At 39.6% G+C, this 23,544-nt stretch overlaps 2 protein-coding genes across 2 annotated transcripts in view; one reads left to right on the top strand and one right to left on the bottom strand.

The window, feature by feature from the left end:
- Window positions 1-16,424, bottom strand: part of itchb (itchy E3 ubiquitin protein ligase b) — a 45,869-nt gene extending 29,445 nt beyond the window's left edge. Inside the window, exons 1-8 of the mRNA XM_062052370.1 lie at window positions 16,270-16,424; window positions 12,311-12,402; window positions 11,979-12,120; window positions 2,976-3,100; window positions 2,768-2,902; window positions 2,650-2,698; window positions 2,402-2,574; window positions 1,997-2,213 (exon numbers count right to left, since the gene is read on the bottom strand). Of these exons, the coding sequence (XP_061908354.1) occupies window positions 1,997-2,213; window positions 2,402-2,574; window positions 2,650-2,698; window positions 2,768-2,902; window positions 2,976-3,100; window positions 11,979-12,120; window positions 12,311-12,380 (911 nt within the window). The 5' untranslated portion in view covers window positions 12,381-12,402; window positions 16,270-16,424. The remainder of the gene's footprint in view (window positions 1-1,996; window positions 2,214-2,401; window positions 2,575-2,649; window positions 2,699-2,767; window positions 2,903-2,975; window positions 3,101-11,978; window positions 12,121-12,310; window positions 12,403-16,269) is intronic.
- A 2,016-nt stretch (window positions 16,425-18,440) lies between these two features.
- The window catches only part of calcrl2 (calcitonin receptor-like 2), a 69,339-nt gene continuing 64,235 nt past the window's right edge, over window positions 18,441-23,544 (top strand). The window contains exons 1-2 of the mRNA XM_062052369.1: window positions 18,441-18,475; window positions 19,244-19,363. Of these exons, the coding sequence (XP_061908353.1) occupies window positions 19,314-19,363 (50 nt within the window). The 5' untranslated portion in view covers window positions 18,441-18,475; window positions 19,244-19,313. The remainder of the gene's footprint in view (window positions 18,476-19,243; window positions 19,364-23,544) is intronic.

Here is a 23,544-nt window from a genome sequence, read left to right as displayed (position 1 = left end):
GCTGTTACAGCATATAATGCTAAAAACCCCAAAAAGAGGAAATCAGAGGAAGAAAAGAAAGACGTTGTACTAGGGCTGGGCGATATATGGAATATACTGGATATATCGCGGGTTTGTCTCTGTGCGATATAGAAAATGACTTTATGGTGATATTGGAGTATACACTACCGTTCAAAAGTTTGGGGTCACCCAAACAATTTAGTGGAATAGCCTTCATTTCTAAGAACAAAAATAGACTGTCGAGTTTCAGATGAAAGTTCTCTTTTCCTGGCCATTTTGAGCGTTTAATTGAGCCCACAAATGTGATGCTCCCGAAACTCAATCTGCTCAAAGGAAGGTCAGTTTTGTAGCTTCTGTAACGAGCTAAAGTGTTTTCAGATGTGTGAACATGATTGCACAAGGGTTTTCTAATCATCAATTAGCCTTCTGAGCCAATGAGCAAACACATTGTACCATTAGAACACTGGAGTGATAGTTGCTGAAAATGGGCCTCTATACACCTATGTAGATATCACACCAAAAACCAGACATTTGCAGCTAGAATAGTCATTTACCACATTAGCAATGTATAGAGTGTATTTCTTTCAAGTTAAGACTAGTTTAAAGTTATCTTCATTAAAAAGTACAGTGCTTTTCCTTCAAAAATAAGGACATTTCAATGTGACCCCAAACTTTTGAACGGTAGTGTACGTTCTCACGCAGTTGCTTTTAGCTGCAGGCATTACACTACACGCGTTTATCACTCTTTCTTGTCTCTCATTCTCACAGATGCATAAAACAAGCGCACCTTCTTACATACGTCACATACTGTCGCGTGTGCGACGTCATACGCCCTCATGGAGCAGACAGGTAGCGGCATAGTAACGTTAGCGGTGGTGCGAGTGGTGATACGGGAGAAAGAAAGTGCGAATCTGGTAACAAATGAAGGGATAATTAATTCCCAAGAAAAACAGCAGGGAGTCCATCGTCTGGCGGTGGTTTGGCTTCAAGCGGGTAAATGGTGAACAAGTATGCGGCAAAAGCGTTGCTACAAAAAGTAGCACCACTGCTAATTTGTAGCATCATTTGAAAAGTCACCTGCTAGAGAATGAAGAGTGCTTGAAACTCCGCATGTCAACATCTCTGGCTGGTGCCACACCCACAAAATGCCCAAGCAACCATTTCCACATCAACACCGTATGAAACAAAATAGTCAACAACAGAAGGAGATAACGTTCGCAGGAACCTACCACATAGTGAAGGACATACACTATTTGATATGCAGCTCATTTTTATTTGACACTTATTGAAATATCTTGTGTGAAATCATGCACAAAAGTGCACTTTATTTGTTTTAAACTATTGCAGTGGCGTTCTGTACAAAAAGTGCACTTTAATTTAGTGTTGTTTTGATATGTCATCTTAGTGACATCATGCACAAAAGTGCACTAATAGCTTGTTTTAAAATGTCTCTGAGAATCTTGCACTTTCTGTTTTTCAAATGACATGAATGTTTGGGCCACTGCTTAATAAATACACTTTTGCTAAATTGACTTAGTTGTGGTTTCCCTCTCTGCATGAACGTTTAAAATTAGCATATATTAATGCAGTATGAAGAACAATGTTTTAATGTGGACACATAGAATCATCATACTGCTGTGATTATATGCATCAAGTGTTCATTCAAGGCTAAGGCAAAATATCCAGATATATATGGTGTATCGTGACATGGCCTAAAAATATGCAGATATTAATAAAAGGCCATATCGCCCAGCCCTACGGTGTACGTCTAAAAAACCCAAAGAAGAACCAAAGCAGGGATAAATATTGGTCCGGCATATTCAAGATGGAGGGCATTGCAGGCCATTCTTGGACTAACATTGGACGCGCAAGTGGCTGTTTTCGTTCTAGACGGGTAATCTAACGTTCCAGTTGGATTGGTTTTAGGCATCTATGGTACAGAATGTATTGAAGTGCCGGTTTGTGTGCGTGCAACATTAACTGAAGAAGAACTAACCCAGGAGGTAGCGGCCCAGCGTTGACTGCAGGCACCCTGGTTGGCTGTCTGGTTGCTGGGGGCCCAAAGGTCGACGCTGTGGAGTTCCTGTCTGCACTCCCTGAAGGACTGGAATCTGGTGCTGCTGAGGGTCCTGGGACAGTAGAACGCACGGGTGTGTCTGAACCCGCCTGACCAATACTGCTTTCAGATGGCGCAGAGCTGTTGCTGGTAGATGCTAAGCAGAGAAACAGATGCCAGTGTCATTTCAGTCTACAATATTATGTCTGTTCATTCATGGTGACAGTATACGCTGACAAAAAATTGGCAGAGCTTTAGGCGTAATTGTAAGATGTGTAGTGAAGCCTGCTTTTTGACAACGCTGACATTTGACTGCTGGTGTGCTTGATGATATGAATATCATACCCGGTGCAATGATGGGTCTGCGAGGGGTTGGAGGCGGAGGCCTGGAGGGTCTACGTGGCCGCACGCTCCCAGACGACACCCTGGGAGAACCGGAGACGGTCCCTGACTTTCGCCCCTGAGGAGATGAGCGGTGTTCTATGTTGTCTACGGAGGGCGAACTGTCTCTGCTATGTCTGTGAGGACAGAGGAGATGCACGGAATTAATAAAAATGACCACAAAAAGTCAGCGTCCTTCATTTCATTCATACCTTGGTGTATGCTCTCCATTGGGCTGCTGTGAATCTCCATTTGACATAACTGAAGAACGATAAATGGATCGGTGATGACTTTGTTCACACTCACCCACAACTAACAGCGAGGACTCACTGTGATAGTCGACTTCAGCCTTGGCAAACACCTCTGTATCAACCGCCATGCCGTCCAAGCAGACACACAGGTCTCCCACCACGTCTGTCTGGTCTCTGTCGGCACACAGCTGTATGGTCTGCACCACATCTGAGACTAAAAGAAGGACATAAGAACCAATCAAGTATCCAAGTCTGTAGGCCATTTTTTTCAAGAATGCATGACTCACGTATCATGTTATTGGACTTGAGCGTGGCACTGATGTCCAACATGGCAATGCCAAGGAGGATGTCAGCCTTCAGGGTCTGGTGGCTCCACACGCGAAACACCAGTTTGCTGAACGGCGTCACGATTCTGTGGAAATCCCAACAAACGTGCGTTTTAAAAGACTCCAAAGTTGCACAATTTAGGTAGGTAGATAGGTCTTTATTGTCATTGCACAAGTACAACAAAACGTTGTTTTCAGCACAAACCCGTTCAAGATTAGACAAACAAACAATGTACAGGGTTACAGAACAGGAACGCTGATGGGTCGCCACAAGGCGCCCCGTAAAAGATGGGAAAAAGGTCAACGCTGGGGAAGGATGATTTAAAAAAAATACAATCTAGACTGGGCTCCTAAGGGGGCCCAGTCTGGAGTGGGAAAAAAAACCTCGATAGCAAAGCACATATACATTTTACAACGTACATCTCGAGATATCTAGCAACAGAAGGGAGGGAGAGGGGGGCCATGGTGGAAGGCTGCAGCTCTCAGGCGCTGCCCATCCATCCATCCATCGCCCCAATGGGATTTGTGTCAAGGGCGTTGGATTGGGGGTGGGTTATGTGTGTGTGGCGTATATTTTTTGTGGATGCATGCGTGTGTGTAAGCCTGCAGTGTGTCTCTGTTCCGCGGCCTTGATGTTGTGCAGCCAATAGTCAGAAAAAAACAGGGGTGTCCATTTAAAACAGGGGTGTCCAAACTTTTTCCACTGGAGGTTGGAAATGAAAAACTAAAAAGGGTGTGGGGCGGCCATTTCGTTTTGTTTTCCATTTTGTAAAAAAAGGCTAAAAGTATACAATATGCTACAAAGTTGAATATAACTAAATGGGAAAAACAGCCGGCATGTCAGCTATAAGCGTCAACATTTCAACCTTTTCTTCTTAAATTAAGCCTGTTTTTTTTTTTTTTTTAATAAACAACCAAAAAAGGAACTTACTGTGACACGCTACTTGATATGTACAATCAACGTTCCCTCTAAGGCGACCGCCTGCGCAATTGCGCACTGCTCATGCGTCCTCTGCGCACAGCAAATTTATGCCGCACAGAAAATCAAAAATCCCATCTGAACTCTAAACAAAACAAACACATTACAATTTATTCTGTGTGATTTTGCAATGCAATTCTGTGAGTTCAGGAGTGGCCCTAACGGATAAAACAATGTTTGTCAACACTTCAACTACCGTCTGTCGAGATAATAAGGACAGGAATTCCATCAATCACTTTATTAAGCAGAACTGTTTGTAACCACATCAAAAACATTAGTCAAAAAACTTCTATCTCGAAAAACTGGTCATTTTCTGCCGCACAAACCAGGCTTAAACCAACTCTTTGTCATCTGTCATATCAACAGCAGCTGCTCGCTCTGCCTCGCCTGCACTAACACACGCACTCATGGCACTTAGCCAGTGATGCCTTAAGGGCAACACAAAGAGTCGGATAACTCCAACACCACACAATGTGTAAATGCCAGGTTGTAACACTATGACTCCTCAATCAGATGAGTGCTTGTTTTACTGCCAGTTATTAAGGGTGTTAATCCAAGGATATTATTCATGAAAAACAGTCACTAGATTTCATACATGCTAATAGAAAGATGTATTTTACAGACAGAAAGTTACAGGAACTAAATGTAATCTCTGAAAGGGGTAACTTTTATTTTCAAGGCAGGACCCTCGACTAGACATACAATACTAGCACATAGCTCATGAAAAACATATTTTTTTGTTATTTTCATTGTAAGAAGGCCAAATCCCTTATATCAGAAAATCATGTCATGAAAATGACTGCTGTCATTGTATTATTATAGTAAAACATTTAAATTGTTATGATGTCGGGTTTGGGACAGGTGTGATGCTGCTGTGGCCACAGTGTGCACGTCTGATGTTGCTCACATGTGCTCCACTGAATGCTCAGGAAGTTTGTGCATTTGCTCACACATGCATGACAAATTAGACGGACCATTGTGCACAATATGTGGAATGCAAAAAATTACATGCAATTGCTCGGATGCTAACGTAAAGACAATTTGCATACACTATAAAAAGACGACAGCGCTATGGTAAACTTTTTTGTTCCATCTCCAAAACACTGATGTCTTAAATGGTGAGTAGTTTTACTCTAGTTTAGTGTTTAAAGTCTCTTCACTTGACACTGTTGCTCATGGCAGAATCAGTTCTGAAAGTGAAACAATTTTGAAGCCAAACAGTATTACATAAATTATGTGTTCAAATTTGGAGTAAAAAAAAACAATAGCAGCAATTGTGTGCGGCAAAACACCTTTGCGTTGCACTGAAAATATCAGCATCGCCGTCATAATCCTCTGCATTTGTTTCAAAAACAAAACACCAAAACAGTACAGACTACAACTAACTTAACCTTGGCACAATGCAATTTGAGCTCCAATTAAAAGGGTGCTGTCTAAAGTACTGCAGGGGAAGCTTTTGACACTGCAAACAACAAAAATGGAACAAACTATACTGCTTGTGTAGCAGGTCCTTCCCGTCAACTTGATATGGACTCAGGTTACATCGCATAGTAAACACCTGTTACATAACCACTCTTGACCCCTGCAGGCCACACAGAAACTAGTTAGCTCTGTTTTAAGACACATTTCTGCACGCATGTACTGGACTGAAATTACAGTTTGGAAACAAGTCTCATATACTCTTAAACTGGACACACTTTCAAAACAAGGCAGTTTTCTGCTGGGCATGTAGTACAGGGCTATCCAGAGTACGGCTCAGTGGCATCTTAAATAATGTCCCGTAATATTTGTTTAGTAACATTGAAGCTAATACACAACATACATGTCAATCTTTTTTGGCATGAAATCATGTTATTAGTCAATGAACATGTCTCTTAAATTACACCCAAAAGTGCATAACAACTATTTATATTTAGCAATATAAAAAACCTTTCCACCCACGGTGCAAATAATTAAAAATCAAGTTAACATACATGTGCCAAACAGTGTCACCTGCCCACTGAACTGTGTGGACTTTATAAAAAGTGTCTAAGCACCATACACAATTCAAAATTACACCCTTTATAATATATATATATGATCTTTGGGACCCTACCGGTCGACAGCAAAAATATTAGAAAAAAACAACCCCAACCGGAGAGTGAATAATAGACCTAAAATCAGGCACGCATTTTGACCCCTGAACTCGCCCGCACCCTTTGCCTCTCTCTCTTCAGCCTCAGATCTGCGGCACACTTCACCCGCTCGTCTCGCCAACGTGCATTTTGTGGCGTGCTCATGAATCACCGAGGGCTGACTGTTGCAACGCATCAGACTTTTTCTAGCATCTTCCTGCATGCGAGGACTTGCATTCTGAGGACGCATCATTAGAAAGGCGCCCACACTTTCTGGGCAGCAATCAAGCGGCCTCTATCACGCAGGAAAAAACCCGCCAGGTGAACAGCTGATTTGACTACTTCCGCTGCTGACGTAACCTGACTGGCGACCCATATGTCACCATAGGATGAACAAATATAGTACTGCGCTAGGACTATAATAGCCATACACAGCTTCTCCAGCAGGAGTTCTCAAAGTGCGGCACGGGGGTCACCTGTGGCCCGTGACTTGTTTGTCATTGGCCAGCCACAATACAAAAATTGGTTTTATGAGAAAAAAATAAAATTTTCACTACAGCCAATAATAAAACCACAAAGCTTTGTCTTTAAAAAAAAAATAGTTACACACACACAAATATATATATATATATATATATAGATATATATATATATATATATATATATATATATATATATATATATATATATATATATATATATATATATATATATATATACACACACATTATATATATATACAGTGGGGCAAAAAAGTATTTAGTCAGCCACCCATTGATTGTCAATGGGTGGCTGACTAAATACTTTTTGCCCCACTGTATGTATATATATATATATATATATATATATATATATATATATATATATATATATATATATATATATATATATATATATATATATATATATATATATATATATATATATATATATATATATATATATATATATAGTTGACGCATTGGTAGATCTTGCTTTGGTTTATGTCTGAGACCAGGGATCTTGGGCTCAACAAGGTTGGTGATCACTGCTCTATATATAATACTATAAACTGGCATTAAGTGAAAGCAGTTGGGTTCTCCAAATTGGTAGTAGAACGACACAGGAGGCCCTTCATACCGACAGCCATCAGACTGTATAATGCATATGATCCTTCTTGACTGTACTTTAATGTACAATATATGTATAATATATTTATATTATTCACATGTGAATAATGCTGTATAAAAGACTGTATTTATATTATTCACATGTGAATAATGCTGTATAGTATTTATTGTCTATTACGGTGTTTTTCAACCACTGTGTGCCGTGAGATACAGTCTGGTGTGCCATGGGAGATTATGTAATTTCACCTAATTGGGTTAAAAATATTTTTTGCAAACCAGTAATTATAATCCGCAAATGTGCCGTTGTTGAGTGTCTGTGCTGTCCAAAGCTCGGCAGAGTAACCATGTTATACTATTCCATATCAGTAGGTGGCAGTAAGTAGCTATTTGCTTTGCAGATGTCGGGAACATGGTTTGTCCTGATCACAATATGCGGGAGGCTGAATGTAGGTAAAAAGGTATCCAACACTTAAGCCAAAAATAAACAAAAGGCGAGTGCCGCTAAGAAAAGGCATTGGAGCAAAACGAAACTAAAACTGAACTGGCTGCAAAGTAAACAAAAACAGCATGCTGGACGACAGCAAAGACTTACAGCGTGTGGAGCAGACGGCAACCGCAAAGTACATCCGTACATGACATGACAATCAACAATGTCCCCACAAAGAAGGATAGCGTCCGCACGAGTTAAATAGTCTTGATTGCGAAAACAAAGCAGGTGCGGGGAATAGCATTCAAGGAAGACATGAAACTCCATCCATCCATCCATTTTGTACCGCTTATCCCTTTTGGGGTCGCGGGGGGGGGGGCTGGAGCCTATCTCAGCTACAATCGGGCGGAAGGCGGGGTACACCCTGGACAAGTCGCCACTTCATCGCAGGGCCAACACAGATAGACAGACAACATTCACACTCACATTCACACACTAGGGCCAATTTAGTGTTGCCAATCAACCTATCCCCAGGTGCATGTCTTTGGAGGTGGGAGGAAGCCGGACTACCCGGAGGGAACCCACGCAGTCACAGGTAAAACATGCAAACTCCACACAGAAAGATCCCGAGCCCGGGATTGAACCCAGGACTACTCAGGACCTTCATATTGTGAGGCAGACGCACTAACCCCTCTGCCACCGTGCTGCCACTGCTACAGTAAAATACCAACACAAGAGGAAAAGCCACCAAAATAGGAGCTCAAGACAAGTAAAACACTACACACGGGAAAACACCAAAAAACTCAAAATAAGTTACGGCGTGTTGTGACAGATCGTGACAGTACACCTACATTGAGACAAGAGCTATAGTGATGCATGCTTGGTTATGGTTTGAATTTATATCCAACAATTGCGAGAACGACTTTTTATTGTCAATATATTAATTTTTTTATGTTTTCTGCTGGTGGTGTGCCTCAGATTTTTTTCAATGAAAAAAAAAGTGCCTTGGCTCAGAAAAGGTTGAAAAACACTGGTCCATTGTGAGCGAACTGTGGTGCTAAATTTCCCCCAGGGATCAATAAAGTACTTTCTATTCTATTCTATTCTAGTCTAGTGCAACAATATCGTACATTCAGATTATGGCTGTCACAAGGTACTTTTCACATGCTGATAACATCATATTTATCCAGTTAAGTTCTAATGAAATTAAACAATGGATGTCCGCTAACTTTTTGCAACTCAACGCTAAGAAAACGGAAATGCTGATTATCGGTCCTGCTAGACACCAACATCTATTTAATAATACCACCTTAACATTTGACAACCAAACAATTAAACAAGGAGACTCGGTAAAGAATCTGGGTATTATCTTCCACCCAACTCTCTCGTTTGAGTCACACATTAAGAGTGTTACTAAAACGGCCTTCTTTCATCTCCGTAATATCGCTAAAATTCGTTCCATCTTGTCCACTAGCGACGCTGAGATCATTATTCATGCGTTCGTTACGTCTCGTCTCGATTACTGTAACGTATTATTTTCGGGCCTCCCTATGTCTAGCATTAAAAGATTACAGTTGGTACAAAATGCGGCTGCAAGGCTTTTGACAAAAACAAGAAAGTTTGATCATATTACGCCTATACTTGCTCACTTGCACTGGCTTCCTGTGCACTTAAGATGCGACTTTAAGGTTTTACTACTTACGTATAAAATACTACACGGTTTAGCTCCAGCCTATCTCGCCGATTGTATTGTACCATATGTCCCGACAAGAAATCTGCGTTCAAAGAACTCCGGCTTATTAGTGATTCCCAGAGCCAAAAAAAAGTCTGCGGGCTATAGAGCGTTTTCTATTCGGGCTCCAGTACTCTGGAATGCCCTCCCGGTAACAGTTAGAGATGCTACCTCAGTAGAAGCATTTAAGTCCCATCTTAAAACTCATTTGTATAATCTAGCCTTTAAATAGACCCCCCCTTTTTTAGACCAGTTGATCTGCCGTTTCTTTTCTTCTCTCCTCTTCTCCCCTGTCCCTTGCGAGGGGGAGTTGCATAGGTCCGGTGGCCATGGATGAAGTGCTGGCTGTCCAGAGCCGGGACCCCGGGTGGACCACTAGCCTGTGCATCGGTTGGGGACATCTCTGCGCTGCTGACCCGTCTCCGCTCGGGATGGTTTCCTGTTGGCCCCGCTGTGGACTGGACTCCCGCTGATGTGTTGGATCCACTGTGGACTGGACTTTCACAATGTTATGTCAGACCCACTCGACATCCGTTGCTTTCGGTCTCCCCTAGAGGGGGGGGGTTACCCACATATGCGGTCCTCTCCAAGGTTTCTCATAGTCATTCGCCGACGTCCCACTGGGGTGAGTTTTTCCTTGCCCGTATGTGGGCTCTGTACCGAGGATGTCGTTGTGGCTTGTACAGCCCTTTGAGACACTTGTGATTTAGGGCTATATAAATAAACATTGATTGATTGATTGATTGATTCTTTAGTGGGAAAACATTTGAACAAATTACAAATACTTAAAAATATTTTCAAATAAATAAATATACATATATTTCAAATTGTTTTATTCTATTTTACTATTTTATTTTAAAACCAATTTACATTGCTGCTAAAATAAATGAACTGCAATTTACAGCAACAGTTAAATGAGAGGGAATATTTGCACAGTATCTGAATCCTGCACAAAATAAACTATTGTGTGGGATATAGGAGAAGGATGTAGGAGAAACTCACAAACTCACTGACTGTTGACAGTGCGAGCTGGCTTAAGCGGTAACATGAAAGCAAGAGACAGTAACAGCATTTTTTAAATAACTAAAATAAGTAGACACACTGTTCGAAAAGCCACTATTTTGTTGTTTTATGTTTCTTATGCTTCACTGATAGTGTTATAGTCTTACAATTTTATCTGTTTTAATGGCTAAACTTAATTTGTTTAAAAAAAAAAATGGTTTGGACTGTAGCACTTTAAGATTAATGTAAATGAAAAGTGCGTAACAAATAAAATCAATTATTGTTCACTATTTCTGGCGGGCCTTGTCGTCCTATTCTGTCCGGTTGTCCTTGAACACACCGTAAGAACACCTCCCCCGGGTGTAGCACGATATACCCAGTTAAAGAACGATCACTCTGTTCTAAGAGAGCACAGCTGCCAGGTTCAAAGTGCATCATTCAATATCTTAGTTGCTCTGATAGCAATGTGTTTATATAAGTTTAAATTGGGGTATGTTGTTCCTTAATGGGGAAATATGTTAATGTCTCTTGTTTTCAAGTCCATGAGTTTATCAAAGTGCACGATCAATCACAGTTTCTCCATCATTTTAATTTAAAACGTTAATATTAATTTAACCCTTGGGGGTTTTACCGCAGTTACCAGTATTACCGTTTATTGTTACATACCTAATTTCTTTGCACTGTTGTGTTATATTGCTACACTTTTTAATATTTTATATTATCATTACACCGCAGGGAAATTTTGGTGCTCTGTGTGTTTTGGACACATGCTCCGGATGGCTGCTGGCGAATTGACAATAAAGAATCTTGAATGGAAGATGTTTGAGAGAAGTTGTGCAAACATGATTAATGATGGTACTGTACTATAATGAGACTGTGGAACCAGTACAGTATTGCACTCTTCTGGTACTTGGATGTGACCTAATATTACAAAGCTGCCATAAATGCTGTTTTTATTTTCTTTAAAACCGTCATTGTTCACAAAATATTAATGAATCAAATTTGGTTCGCTAATTAAGGCTCCAAATACTTCAAATCCAATTTTTTGGCGGGAATATGGGGGACTTGGTGGGCGGCGTGGCGAAGTTGGTAGAGTGGCCGTGCCAGCAATCGGAGGGTTGCTGGTTACTGGGGTTCAATCCCCACCTTCTACCATACTAGTCACGTCCGTTGTGTCCTTGGGCAAGACACTTCACCCTTGCTCCTGATGGCTGCTGGTTAGCGCCTTGCATGGCAGCTCCCGCCATCAGTGTGTGAATGTGTGTGTGAATGGGTGAATGTGGAAATAGTATCAAAGCGCTTTGAGTACCTTGAAGGTAGAAAAGCGCTGTACAAGTATAACCCATTTATCATTATTTATCATTTATATAATTACAACACCAAAAAACAGATTGTTGACGTTCACAATATCACATCGGGTGAAATATCTTTCAAAGCTGAATAAATTGACCTTCAGCGAATAGCAGGCAGGAACAGCCTCATTCCTTGCATTTGCAATCCTCTCAACACACGTCATTGTAACTGCGGCATCTTTACAAGCACTGAGACACGTGGAATACGTCACATGGGGAGAGAGGCGTGGTCATCCTCCCTTGACTTACACAGTGAGCGGCTGCTTCCATTTGGGGCTGTGGGTGTTGTTGCACTTCTCGGTTTTTTTGGACTGGCCATCCACGGTGACTTCCACGTAAGGACTGGGACCGAACCAGTTTTTCTTGTTCTCTTTCAGTTTCGCTGATAGCACTGAAGCAGGTAGACAAGAGAGAGAGAGAGAGCCCAGTAGGTAGATATTCACAAGATATTTCCGGGACAATGAGCTCGCAAGTATAATGCCTATGCCTCGGAGGCAAGGACGATTAAGAAGATCATACTTCCTTATTCTTCAAAACCAAAACTTAAGGAAGTTGTGTAGGAATTATTGAAGTGAGGTTACCAATGATTTGTAGCTGTGCCTTTATATGGTAACCATTGGAACTGGCTGCCCTGGTGACTTCACTTGCCATGACATAGGGCTGGGATGAAGGCCTGTCGCACACAGAACAAAATCAGCACACAAAACATCTCCAAACGGTAATATTAGCATCGGGGCTAGTGCTAAAAATAATAGAAGTGTTTGGATTTATTCACAAGTATAATAAAGCAGTGCTTCTCACATTTTTTACATCAAGTTAGAGCTGGGCGATATATTGATATACTCGATATATCGCGGGTTTGTCTCTGTGCGATATAGAAAATGACTATATGGTGATATTGGAGTATACGTTCTCACGCAGTTGCTTTTAGCTGCGGGGCATTAAACTGCATGCGTTTCTCACTCTTTCCTGTCTCTCCTTCTCACAGAGACTTTAAAACAAGCGCACCTTCTTACATACATCACATACTGTCACGTGAGCAATGTCACATGCTCCCGCGGAGCGAGAGGTGGCGACATGGTAACGTGAGCTGTGATGCTAACAGCTAACGGTGTGGTTTGAGTGGTAATACGAGAGAAAAAAGGTGCGAATCTGGTAACAAATGGTGGAATAATTAACTCCCAAGAAAAACAGCACGGGGTCCATCGTCTGACGGTGGTTTGGCTTCAAGCGGGAAGATGTCTTTACATCATGTCAACATCTCCGTTCTGTGCCACACCAACTAAATGCAGAAGCAACTATTTCCACATCAACAAAGGACATATACTATTTCATATGCAGCTCATTTTTATGTGACACTTATTGAAATATCTTGTGAGTCATCATGCACAAAAGTGCACTTATAGCTTGTTTTAAAATGTCCCTGACAATCTTGCACTTTCTGTTTTGGAAATGACATAAATGTTTGTGCCACTGCTTCTTAACTGTTTAATAAATACACTTTTGCTAAATTTACTTAGTTGTGATTTCCCTCTCTGCATGACAGTTTAAAATAAGCATATATTAATGCAGTATGAAGAAGAATGTTTTAATGTAGACACATAGAACAAGACCACGGGTACAAGCGGCCCAAATGAGTTTCCTCCGCCGGGTGGCGGGGCTCTCCCTTAGAGATAGGGTGAGAGGTTCTGTCATCCGGGAGGAACTCAAAGTAAAGCCGCTGCTCCTCCACATAGAGAGGAGCCAGATGCCACCCGAACGCCTCCCGAGGAAGATGTTTGGGGCACGTCCGACCGTCAGGAGGCCACAGGGAAGACCCAGGACACGTTGGGAAGACTATGTCTCCCGGGAGGAGCTGGACAAAGTAGCAGGGGAGAGGGAAGTCTGTGCTTCTCTGCGTAGGCTGCTGCCCCCGCGACCCGATAAGCGGAGGAAAATGGATGGAATTACTGGTTTGCAAAAAATATTTTTAACCCAAATAGGTGAAATTAGATAATCTCCCACGGCACACCAAACACTGGTTAGAGCAGAACTGGGCAATATAAGGCCCGGGGGCCACATGCGGCCCGTTAAGCTTTTCAATCTGGCCCGCCAGACATTCCCAAATAATTTTTTTAGATCTATAAGATGTAAACTGCAGCTGCCATTATGATGTGCAGTGATGTTTTCTAATGACCGTAAGTCTTGAACTATACAAAGTATTTCAATGGTTGGAATCTGCGCTTTTGCATGATATACTAGTTACTATGGTCATCTAATTAGTTACTATGGTCATCTAATTACCGTATTTTCCGCACTATAAGGCGCACCTGAAAACCTCCAATTTTGTCAAAAGCTGACAGTGCGCCTTATAATCCGGTGCGCCGTATATATGGACAAATATTGAGCCACAACAAACTTAATTTTCATAAAGATTAGGTCTCGCAACTACGGTAAACAGCCGCCATCTTTTTCCCCCCGTAGTAGAAGAAGCGCGCGGTGCATGCTGGGATATATGACGTTTCATTTCCATTTGTGTGTTTATGTAAAGACCCCAAAATGGCTCCTATTAAGTGTGTTGTCTGTTTAATTATAAATAATGCAGACGAGGCGTGTTGGCTGAGTTCTCAATGTTTACTCGCAGCGTGCTCATAACCACATTCTAACTGCCGGCATGGCGAGTCTTGGCGACATACAACAACGCTTCTCAGAGCTACCGCGCATGCTCGTCACTCCCGTTGCATGCTGGGTAGTGCAGTTGTTATATTCCCTAGCCTAGCTCATAACATCACATTAAGAGACACGCTTACGCGCTTAATTCAATACTCGCCGTCATTCCGGGTGGATTGACAAAAGAACTCCAGCGGCTAGATATTGGTGTCAACAGGGCATTCAAAGCTAGACTGCTAACTGCAAGGGAACAGTGGATGACAGAAGGCGAACACACGTTCACCAAAACAGGGAGACAGCGCCGGACGACATACGCCACTATCTGCCAGTGGATGGTAAATGCCTGGGCTGATTAAAACTCAACTGTGGTCCGAGCTTTCAGGAAGGCAGGAATTGTCACTGAACTGCTAAACAGCAGTGACACTCACTCCATTAATGACGACTTTGACGAGACGGAGCCGGCCATTTTGGATGCCGTATTAGCCCAACTGTTTCATTCGAACACTGAAGAAGAAGAATTTGAGGGATTCGTGGACGAGGAATAACTTCATAAAGTGAGCTTTACATGTTTATTTTGTGTGTTGTGTGACATTAACGTTTGAGCAACGTTGAGTTATTAATATATTGTTAATGCTCTGCACTATTTCGAGTGTTACTATATTGTGATAGCGCTAACGTTTGATTTACGTAACACGAGTAAATCAGCTGTTTATTCATTTTGGGAGTGAACAGAGTTGTCAGAACGCTGGTTTGTAATCTATTAATAAAGTTTGACTGACCTATCTGACTGTTTTGTTGACATAGGTGCGCCTTATAATCCAGTGCGCCTTATATATGAACAACATTTTGAAATATGCTATTCATTGAAGGTGCGCCTTATAATCCGGTGCGCCTTATAGAGCGGAAAATACTGTAGTTACTATGGTAATGTAAGTCACAGCAGCTCAGACAAGGCACCAAGCGGTGTGGGTGGGGAGCGTCTCCACAGAGTGTTTCCAGAGCCTGAAATGTGGGTGTCAGGGACAGACGCGGAAGGAGATTTTTACAACAAAGTTCTATGTTATATCAAATATATCAGATTGTAGGTGGGGGGTTTTTTTTTACCCTTCGCGTTCATATTTTGCTGTGTTTAATGCATTTTTGTTGTGTTTCGCTTGATTGTAAAATATGTGGATGGAGAGGGGGTGTGACAATCATATGTTGTCAATATTCAGTGTTTTATCCTTCATAGTTAATATTGTAAATCCCACATTCTTTATTTTCATGTACATTCTGGGTGTCTCATTCAGTAAAAATGTTTTTAAATTGCATTCCGTTTTTAAGGCGGTCTGTCATAATGTTTTTAGCATTCAATCAGACATTATTGTGAGGTTTTGTATTAGTGTTCTTAAAAATAGATATACCGGCCCCCAGACACATTTTTTCTCTCTAAATTTGGCCCCCCGAGTCAAAATAATTGCCCAGGCCTGATGTAGAGTGTATGGTTGATACAAGTTATTGGTACGGGTTTGTTTTGTACTTAGCCAAGCCAGGCTAACTCCCACTTTAAGCTATAGTTTGTTAATGTTAAACACGTTAGAGTCACATCTCCACTGTGTTATGACAGCAAAGTTCAACGCAAGTAGCACTGCAGACGGAGCTAAAGCGAGGTCGGTAAGCGGGTTGTTGTTGTTGTTGAAGGAGCGGTTTGTTGTTGTTGTTAAAGGAGCGGTTTGTTGTTGTTGTTGAAGGAGCAGTTTGTGCTGCGTGAGAATGTTTTCTGCTCTGGTATGCTAGCTAACTGTTAGCATGCTAGCTTCAGTCAGCACCATCATTAACAACATGGCAGGGAGACCGAAGTCTACGGCTGGGAAAGGGAAAAGAGGCCCGGTTAGTGGTGTCGGTTTCTTACCCGAACTCCAGGGTGAACTTCAGTGACGTCCCAGGTTGTTTTGGGGGAGAGTCGCGGGTTTCACTTCAAGGAAGCACAAACTTCGACCATCTTCCTCAACTCTTATCACGTGACTGCTGGGACTTCGGGCGGAGCATGCGCAGTAAAACTCAACAACTAGACTGTTGTCGACAAAAAAACAATAACTAAGTGCTATGTTTTATTTAATTTTTTTTTACAAAATATTATCTCCCTGGGAATCCATCTTAATTTAGCTACACAGGTGTTGTCACGCAGTACAGTAATTATGAAAAATAAATAAATAAATAAAAATGCTATGTTTTATACCTTTTCTTGCCAATAATATATTTTTTAAACTTACCTATACGGTGTTTCCATTTTTCTCACTTTTTATGGGGGCACTACTTCCGGTATGCACTTTTTATGGTCTAACTGTTACCCAATCAGATTCAACGATGGACGTGTTGCTGGGAAAAACGATTTTGGTATTCATTCCTAAAGTAATTATACTATTGGCTAAGTTGTATATTCATAAATGTAAGTTTCTCAATACCCGACCTGCTTTTTGTGCCTTTTATAAACGAATTAGAACTCTATGTTAAAACACTCTCTATACCTCTCTAACAAGCAAAAAGCTGTGAAAACGATGATACTGCGTTCCAATATTTAAATTATTTACTGAAATTGTGTGAGCCTATGGCTTTGCACTATATATATATATATATATATATATATATATATATATATATATATATATATATATATATATATATATATATATATATATATATATATATATATATATCGATTATTTACCGATTCAAAGGGATTCTCTAATATATATATATATATATATATATATATATATATATATATATATATATATATATATATATATATATATATATCGATTATTTACAGATTCAAAGGGATTCTCTAGTCATTCAATACATAGATTTCAGCAGGATCTACCCCAGTCTGCTGACATGCAAGCGTAGTAGTAGACTTTTGTAAAAAGCTTTTATAATTATAAAGGACAATGTTTTATTAACTGATTGCAATAATGTACATTTGTTTGAACTATTAAATGAACCAAAAATATGACTTATTTTATCTTTGTGAAAATATTGGACACAGTGTGTTGTCAAGCTTATGAGATGCGATGCAAGTGTAAGCCACTGTGACACTATTGTTCTTTTTTTTTAATTTATTTTTATAAATATCTAATGATAATGTCAATGAGGGATTTTTAATCACTGCTATGTTGAAATTGTAACTAATATTGATACTGTTGTTGATAATATTCATTTTTGTTTCACTACTTTTGGTTTGTTCTGTGTGGTGTTTGTGTCTCCTCTCAATTGCTCTGTTTATTGCACTTCTGAGTGTTGCTGGGTCGGGTTTGGTTTTGGAATTGGATTGCATTGTTATGGTATTGCTGTGTATTGTTTTGTTGGATTGATTAATTAAAAAGTTAAAAATAAAAAAAATAAAAAAATAAAATAAAATAATCTATTTTTTAAAAATGAGAATTGATTCTGAATCGCAGAACGTGAAAATCACGATTCGAATTCGAATCGATTTTTTCCCACACCCCTAATATATATATATATATATATATATATATATATATATATATATATATATATATATATATATATATATATATATATATATATATATATATATATATATATATATATATACATATATATATATATATATATATATATATATATATATATATATATATATATATATATATATATATATATATATATATATATATATATATATATATATATATATATATATATATATATTGCATTCTATTTGAGTTACTTTGAGTTTACAACCCCCTGGCGCTGTTTTGTACTGTTTTTGTACTTATTTTGATTATTATTTCTCAACTGTTTGTAAATGTTGCAATTTATAAATAAAGGTTTATAAAATAAAAAATAAAAAAATAAAAAATTCCTAAACTAAAAACTCTAGTTATAATAAACCAAAAGCAAGCGAAAACAGTGTATATGTTTGTGTATTGATCTCATATTTGTAAGCAAAGTTTTATTTTTTATTTTCTTTAGAAAAATAAAATTTTGCAAGTTCGCAAGTGCCCAATGACGTCATATTTCCTATATTCTGATTGGCTGACCAGAGCAGATAGCTACCCCAATTTCAAAAGCTACGTCGCCAGCATCTTAAGGTGAATCATATTGTTTTTATTAATTTAAGCTTAAAATGTAACACGTGTGGGAAGTAAAACATTAGTTATATGTTTCGTGGTTTTCTTAGGTTAATTAAACGTTTTAAAACTTCCACTAAACTAGAGATACACTAGCAGTTAGCATTAGCTTACATATTGCAGTCAGATAAACTTTAACTCTAATAAATAAACCAATACGAAATGGATGTTGTGTACAAACATATTTTTTGATTAATACAACTAATCTCCCCGCGACCCCGAAAGGGACAAGCGGTAGAAATGGATGGATGGTAATATAGTTTATGATAGCAATTGAAGTACATTAGCTTCTTGCAAACAGCAGGTGGCACTGTTTCATTTTGCTGCAGACAGCTGTATTTTCGATGGTTATGATATTTATTAAACTAGCGTGAACATGAACATTTATTCATTATTTTGTTTTGTTGTGAGCTTTAAACTATCTGATACTCTGATACTGGAAGTCACTACTCTGGTACTTATCGTGCTAGTGACTCCGAGAATAAAAAAAAACTGTAGAGTTGTAAAGGGCAAATACGGAAGTTAAAATTATGACAGAAATAGTCAAACAATCAAAAACAATAATGAAATATATTCAACTAAATAAACCGCAAGAACATTGCACTGTGTACTCGTTCACTTACTAACTTGTTTATTTACGTTATTATTTTAGTTTGACGTTGTCTTTTGGTTTTATTTTGAAAGTCCCAACAGGAATTGTAGATGTGACATACTTCTCTCGATTGTTAGAGAGCTGAGTTGCTTGTGGTTGGCCAGTGTTGACACAGAGCAGCATGAGACTCTCATCTTCCTACCAGGGATGCACATATTGGAAGCAAAAGGCCGTTTGACGGCTCATTTCAAGAAAAGGTAAGCAGACTGTCTTCATTTTTATCAAAGAAATGATGCATTTTATTAGCTTTGTTCAAGCTTGAACTATAATTTAAAAGTATGGGAAAAAAATCAAGAAAAGCCAAAATCTGACCGCTATCCAGAAGTTAAATGACATATTATCATTTCATTTTGGTGAAACATCTTGCTCCAGTTGTATTTATTATAAGCACAGAAGACTTGTAGCAGAACATACAACCTATGTGAACAAAAGTGACCACTGGAGGATGCAATGAATCAGTTATTTACTGGTAGTTTTTGTGCTCTGTCGTGGATTAGCATTAGTTTGGGTCTCAGTCCGTTTATTAATCCGCTTCGGTATTTCATTTTGTTTTTTACAGTTCTTTCATTTGCCAATGTTGATGCCAACGCAAAAATCTTAGTTTGCACAGAGTCTACACGGCGAAAAGTCAGTGTTCAAAAACAAGAAAAAAAAATGAGGGGTATTTTACTTGAACTAAGCAAAATTATCTGCCAATAGAACAAGAAAATTCGACTTGTCAAGAATTTCCAAAACAAGTAATATTAGCTAACCTCAATGAACCCAAAAATAGCTTAAAATAAGTATATTCTCACTAATAACAAGTGCACTTTTCTTGGTAGAAAAAAAAAACGGGACCTTTTTGCTCAATATGTTGAAAAATATTCTTAAATGAAGTAAATGCTAGTGCCATTATCTTGACATAATGATATGCGCTCGGCATCATGATTTTTTTTTCATGCTTGAAGTAAGAAATTATTACTTTAAAAAAGTAGTTTTATAATTGTGAGTGTTAATGACATAGCTTTGCATCAGTTGATATTCTAGTTTCAAGCATATTTTACTCAATATAGGTCCTCAAATCTCAGCAACAAGCTACCATGAATTGATTAACGTGGACCCCGACTTAAACAAGTTGAAAAACTTATTGGGGTGTTACCATTTAGTGGTCAATTGTATGGAATATATACTGTACTGTGCAATCTACTAATAAAAGTCTCAATCAATCAATGCTTGCTTATAGAAGTTGCTCTTTGTGTTGCCCAATGTGTGTTTGTTGTGCTGTCATTTTTGTGTTTTCATTATTATTGTACATGAAGTTGGCACGTTGTGTAATTCGTAAATGAAACCAGAATACGATGATTTGCAAATCCTTTTCAACTTATATTCAATTGAATAGACTGCAAAGACAAGATATTTAACGTTCACACTGAGAAACTTAATTTTCTTTTGCAAACAATCATGAACAATTTAATGTCAGCAACACATTGCAAAAAAGTTGTCACAGGGGCATTTTTGCCACTTTTCCACTTTGCATCAGTCCTTCTTAGATGAGCTCGGGCCGAGCGAAGCCGCCAGCGTTTCTGGGTGTTGTTGATAAAAGGCTTTGGCTTTGCATAGTAGAGTTTTAACTTGGACTTACAGATGTAGCGTCCAACTGTAGTTACTGACAGTGGTTTTCTGAAGTCTTCCTGAGCCCATGTGGTGATATCCTTTACACACTGATGTCGCTTTTTGATGCAGTACTGCCTGAGGGATCCAAGGTGCGTAATATCATGGCTTACGTGCAGTGATTTCTCCAGATTCTCTGAACCTTTTGATGATATTACGGAGCATAGATGGTGAAATCCCTAAATTCCTTGCAATAGCTGCTTGAGAAATGTTGTTCTTAAACTGTTCGACAATTTGCTCACACATTTGTTGACAAAGTGGTGACCCTCGCCCCATCCTTGTTTGTGAATGACTGAGCATTTCATGGAAGTACTTTTATACCCAATCATGGCACCCACCTGTTCCCAATTAGCCTGTTCACCTGTGGCATGTTCCAAATAAGTCTTTGATGAGTATTCCTCAACTTTATCACTCTTTTTTGCCACTTGCGCCAGCTTTTTTGAAACATGCTGCAGGCATCAAAATTCCGATTGAGCTAATATTTGCAAATAACAACGTTTTCCAGTTCGAACGTTAAGTCTTCTTGTCTTTGCAGTCTATTCAATTGAATATAGGTTGGAAAAGAATTTGCAAATTATTGTATTCTGTTTTTATTTACCATTTACACAATGTGACAACTTCACTGGTTTTTGGGTTTTGTAGTTAATGACTAGTGTGTTTCGAAGATGTGAAGTGAATTCTATTTATATAGCGCTTTTTCTCTAGTGACTCAAAGCGCTTTACATAGTGAAACCCAATATCAAAGTTAAATTTTTAAACCAGTGTGGGTGGCACTGGGAGCAGGTGGGTAAAGTGTCTTGCCCCAGGACACAACGGCAGTGACTAGGATGGCGGAAGCGGGGATCGAACCTGGAACCCTCAAGTTGCTGGCACGGCCACTCTACCAACCGAGCTATACCGTGGTGGCGTAATATATTTATTTATTAGCCTGAGGTGCGCGGGCTGGAGGTACACTAAACCAGTGTTTTTCAACCACTGTGCCGTGGCACACTAGTGTGCCGTGAGATATTGTCTGGTGTGCCGTGAGAAATGATGCAACTTCACCTAATTTATCCCAAAAATATTTTTTGCGAATCAATAATTAGAATCTGCCAATAATGTGCCGTGGCTTAGTGTCTGTGCTGTGTAAAACTCGGCAGGGTAACCACGTAATACTCCATGTCAGTAGGTGGCAGCATTACTTTGTAAAAGTCGGAATGTGTCGGGTGAGACGAGGATGGTTTGTTGTGATCCCGATTTGCAGTGGGAGGCAGTGTGCAGGTAAAAAAGGTAGGTAATGCTTAAACCCAAAATGAACGAAAGGGAAAGGAAAAGGCTATGCAAAATGACAGTCAAATTGAACTGGCTACAAAGTAAACAGAGACAGAATGCTGGACGACAGCAAAAACTTACGGCGTCCACAAAGTACATCCGTACGTGACATGACAATCAACAATGTCCACACAGAGAAGGATAGCAACAAGGTAAATAGCCTTGCTTGCTAACACAAAGCAGGTGCGCGGAATAGCGCTCAAAGGAAGACATGAAGCCACTACAGGAAAACACCGGCAATACAGGAAGGGCCACCAAAATAAGCTAGCACTACACACAGGAAGACACCAACACACTCAAAATAAGACACGACGAATTGGTGGAGTTAATTTTTTTAAAGTTTTCTGCTAGTGGTGTGCCTCTGGATTTTTTTTATGACAAAAATGTGCCTTGCCTCAAAAAAGGTTGAAAAACACTGCACTGAACTATGCAATTAGGTAGAGAGCCACAAAATAAGGTCCTCCAGTTTGAGACCCCTACTTTAAATGTTATACGAATGCAGTCTCATGCATCTTAGGCCACCAGTAAGTAGTTTTTTTTCCCGGATACATTTAGCAGGATTTAAACAGACAAAACCGTGGGATGAGAAAAAACTCTATAATTTGCGAGGAGCTGGATAATATTTGGTCCATTTGATGTCACTGGGGCATTAATGGCAGCATCCATTCACCGAAATAACAGGGACTTGTCAACTGCATTAACCAGGAAGTATTGACAGTAAATGCCAAAACAACTCATTAATGATAGACTCATTAAGATTTAAAGGCCTACTGAAAGCCACTACTACCAACCACGCAGTCTGATAGTTTATATATCAATGATGAAATCTTAACATTGCAACACATGCCAATACGGCCGGGTTAACTTATAAAGTGACATTTTAAAATTCCCGCCACACTTCCGGTTGAAAAACTCCTTTGGATATGATTTATGCGCGTGACGTCACAAAAGCAACGGAAGTGGTTGGACCCCATCGGACCCGATAGAAAAGCCTCTTGTTTTCTTCGACAAAATTCCACAGTATTCTGGACATCTGTGTTGGTGAATCTTTTGCAATTTGTTTAATGAACAATGGAGGCTGCAAAGAAGAACGTTGTAGGTGGGATCGATCAGTGTCTTTGCGGCTAAGTACAATACTGTAATATCTGTGATATTTGCATTAGTGTACTGTCTTTAAGGGTTTGGGGAACGCGCATGCGCGAGTGAGTTGGCGGAGAACTTGTGTGTGTGAGCGTGAGTTTTGGCTAACAGCAGCTCGTGTATGTGTGTGCGTTACTTTTTGAACTACAACCAGTTACCGCTTTTTAGTAAAGCGATTGAGCAGTGCTTCCTCGTCTGTGTGACTCCTTCTCCACTGCGGGGCATTACAATACTTACAGCAACACAACAAGGACTACTTACTACGCCTAGCCGATGC

Source organism: Entelurus aequoreus, linkage group LG07, assembly GCF_033978785.1.
Source record: "Entelurus aequoreus isolate RoL-2023_Sb linkage group LG07, RoL_Eaeq_v1.1, whole genome shotgun sequence".
Classification (NCBI taxonomy): Eukaryota; Metazoa; Chordata; class Actinopteri; order Syngnathiformes; family Syngnathidae; genus Entelurus; species Entelurus aequoreus.
The sequence above is the reverse complement of the archived record's forward strand: the minus strand, read 5'-3'. Positions and strand labels throughout refer to the sequence as shown.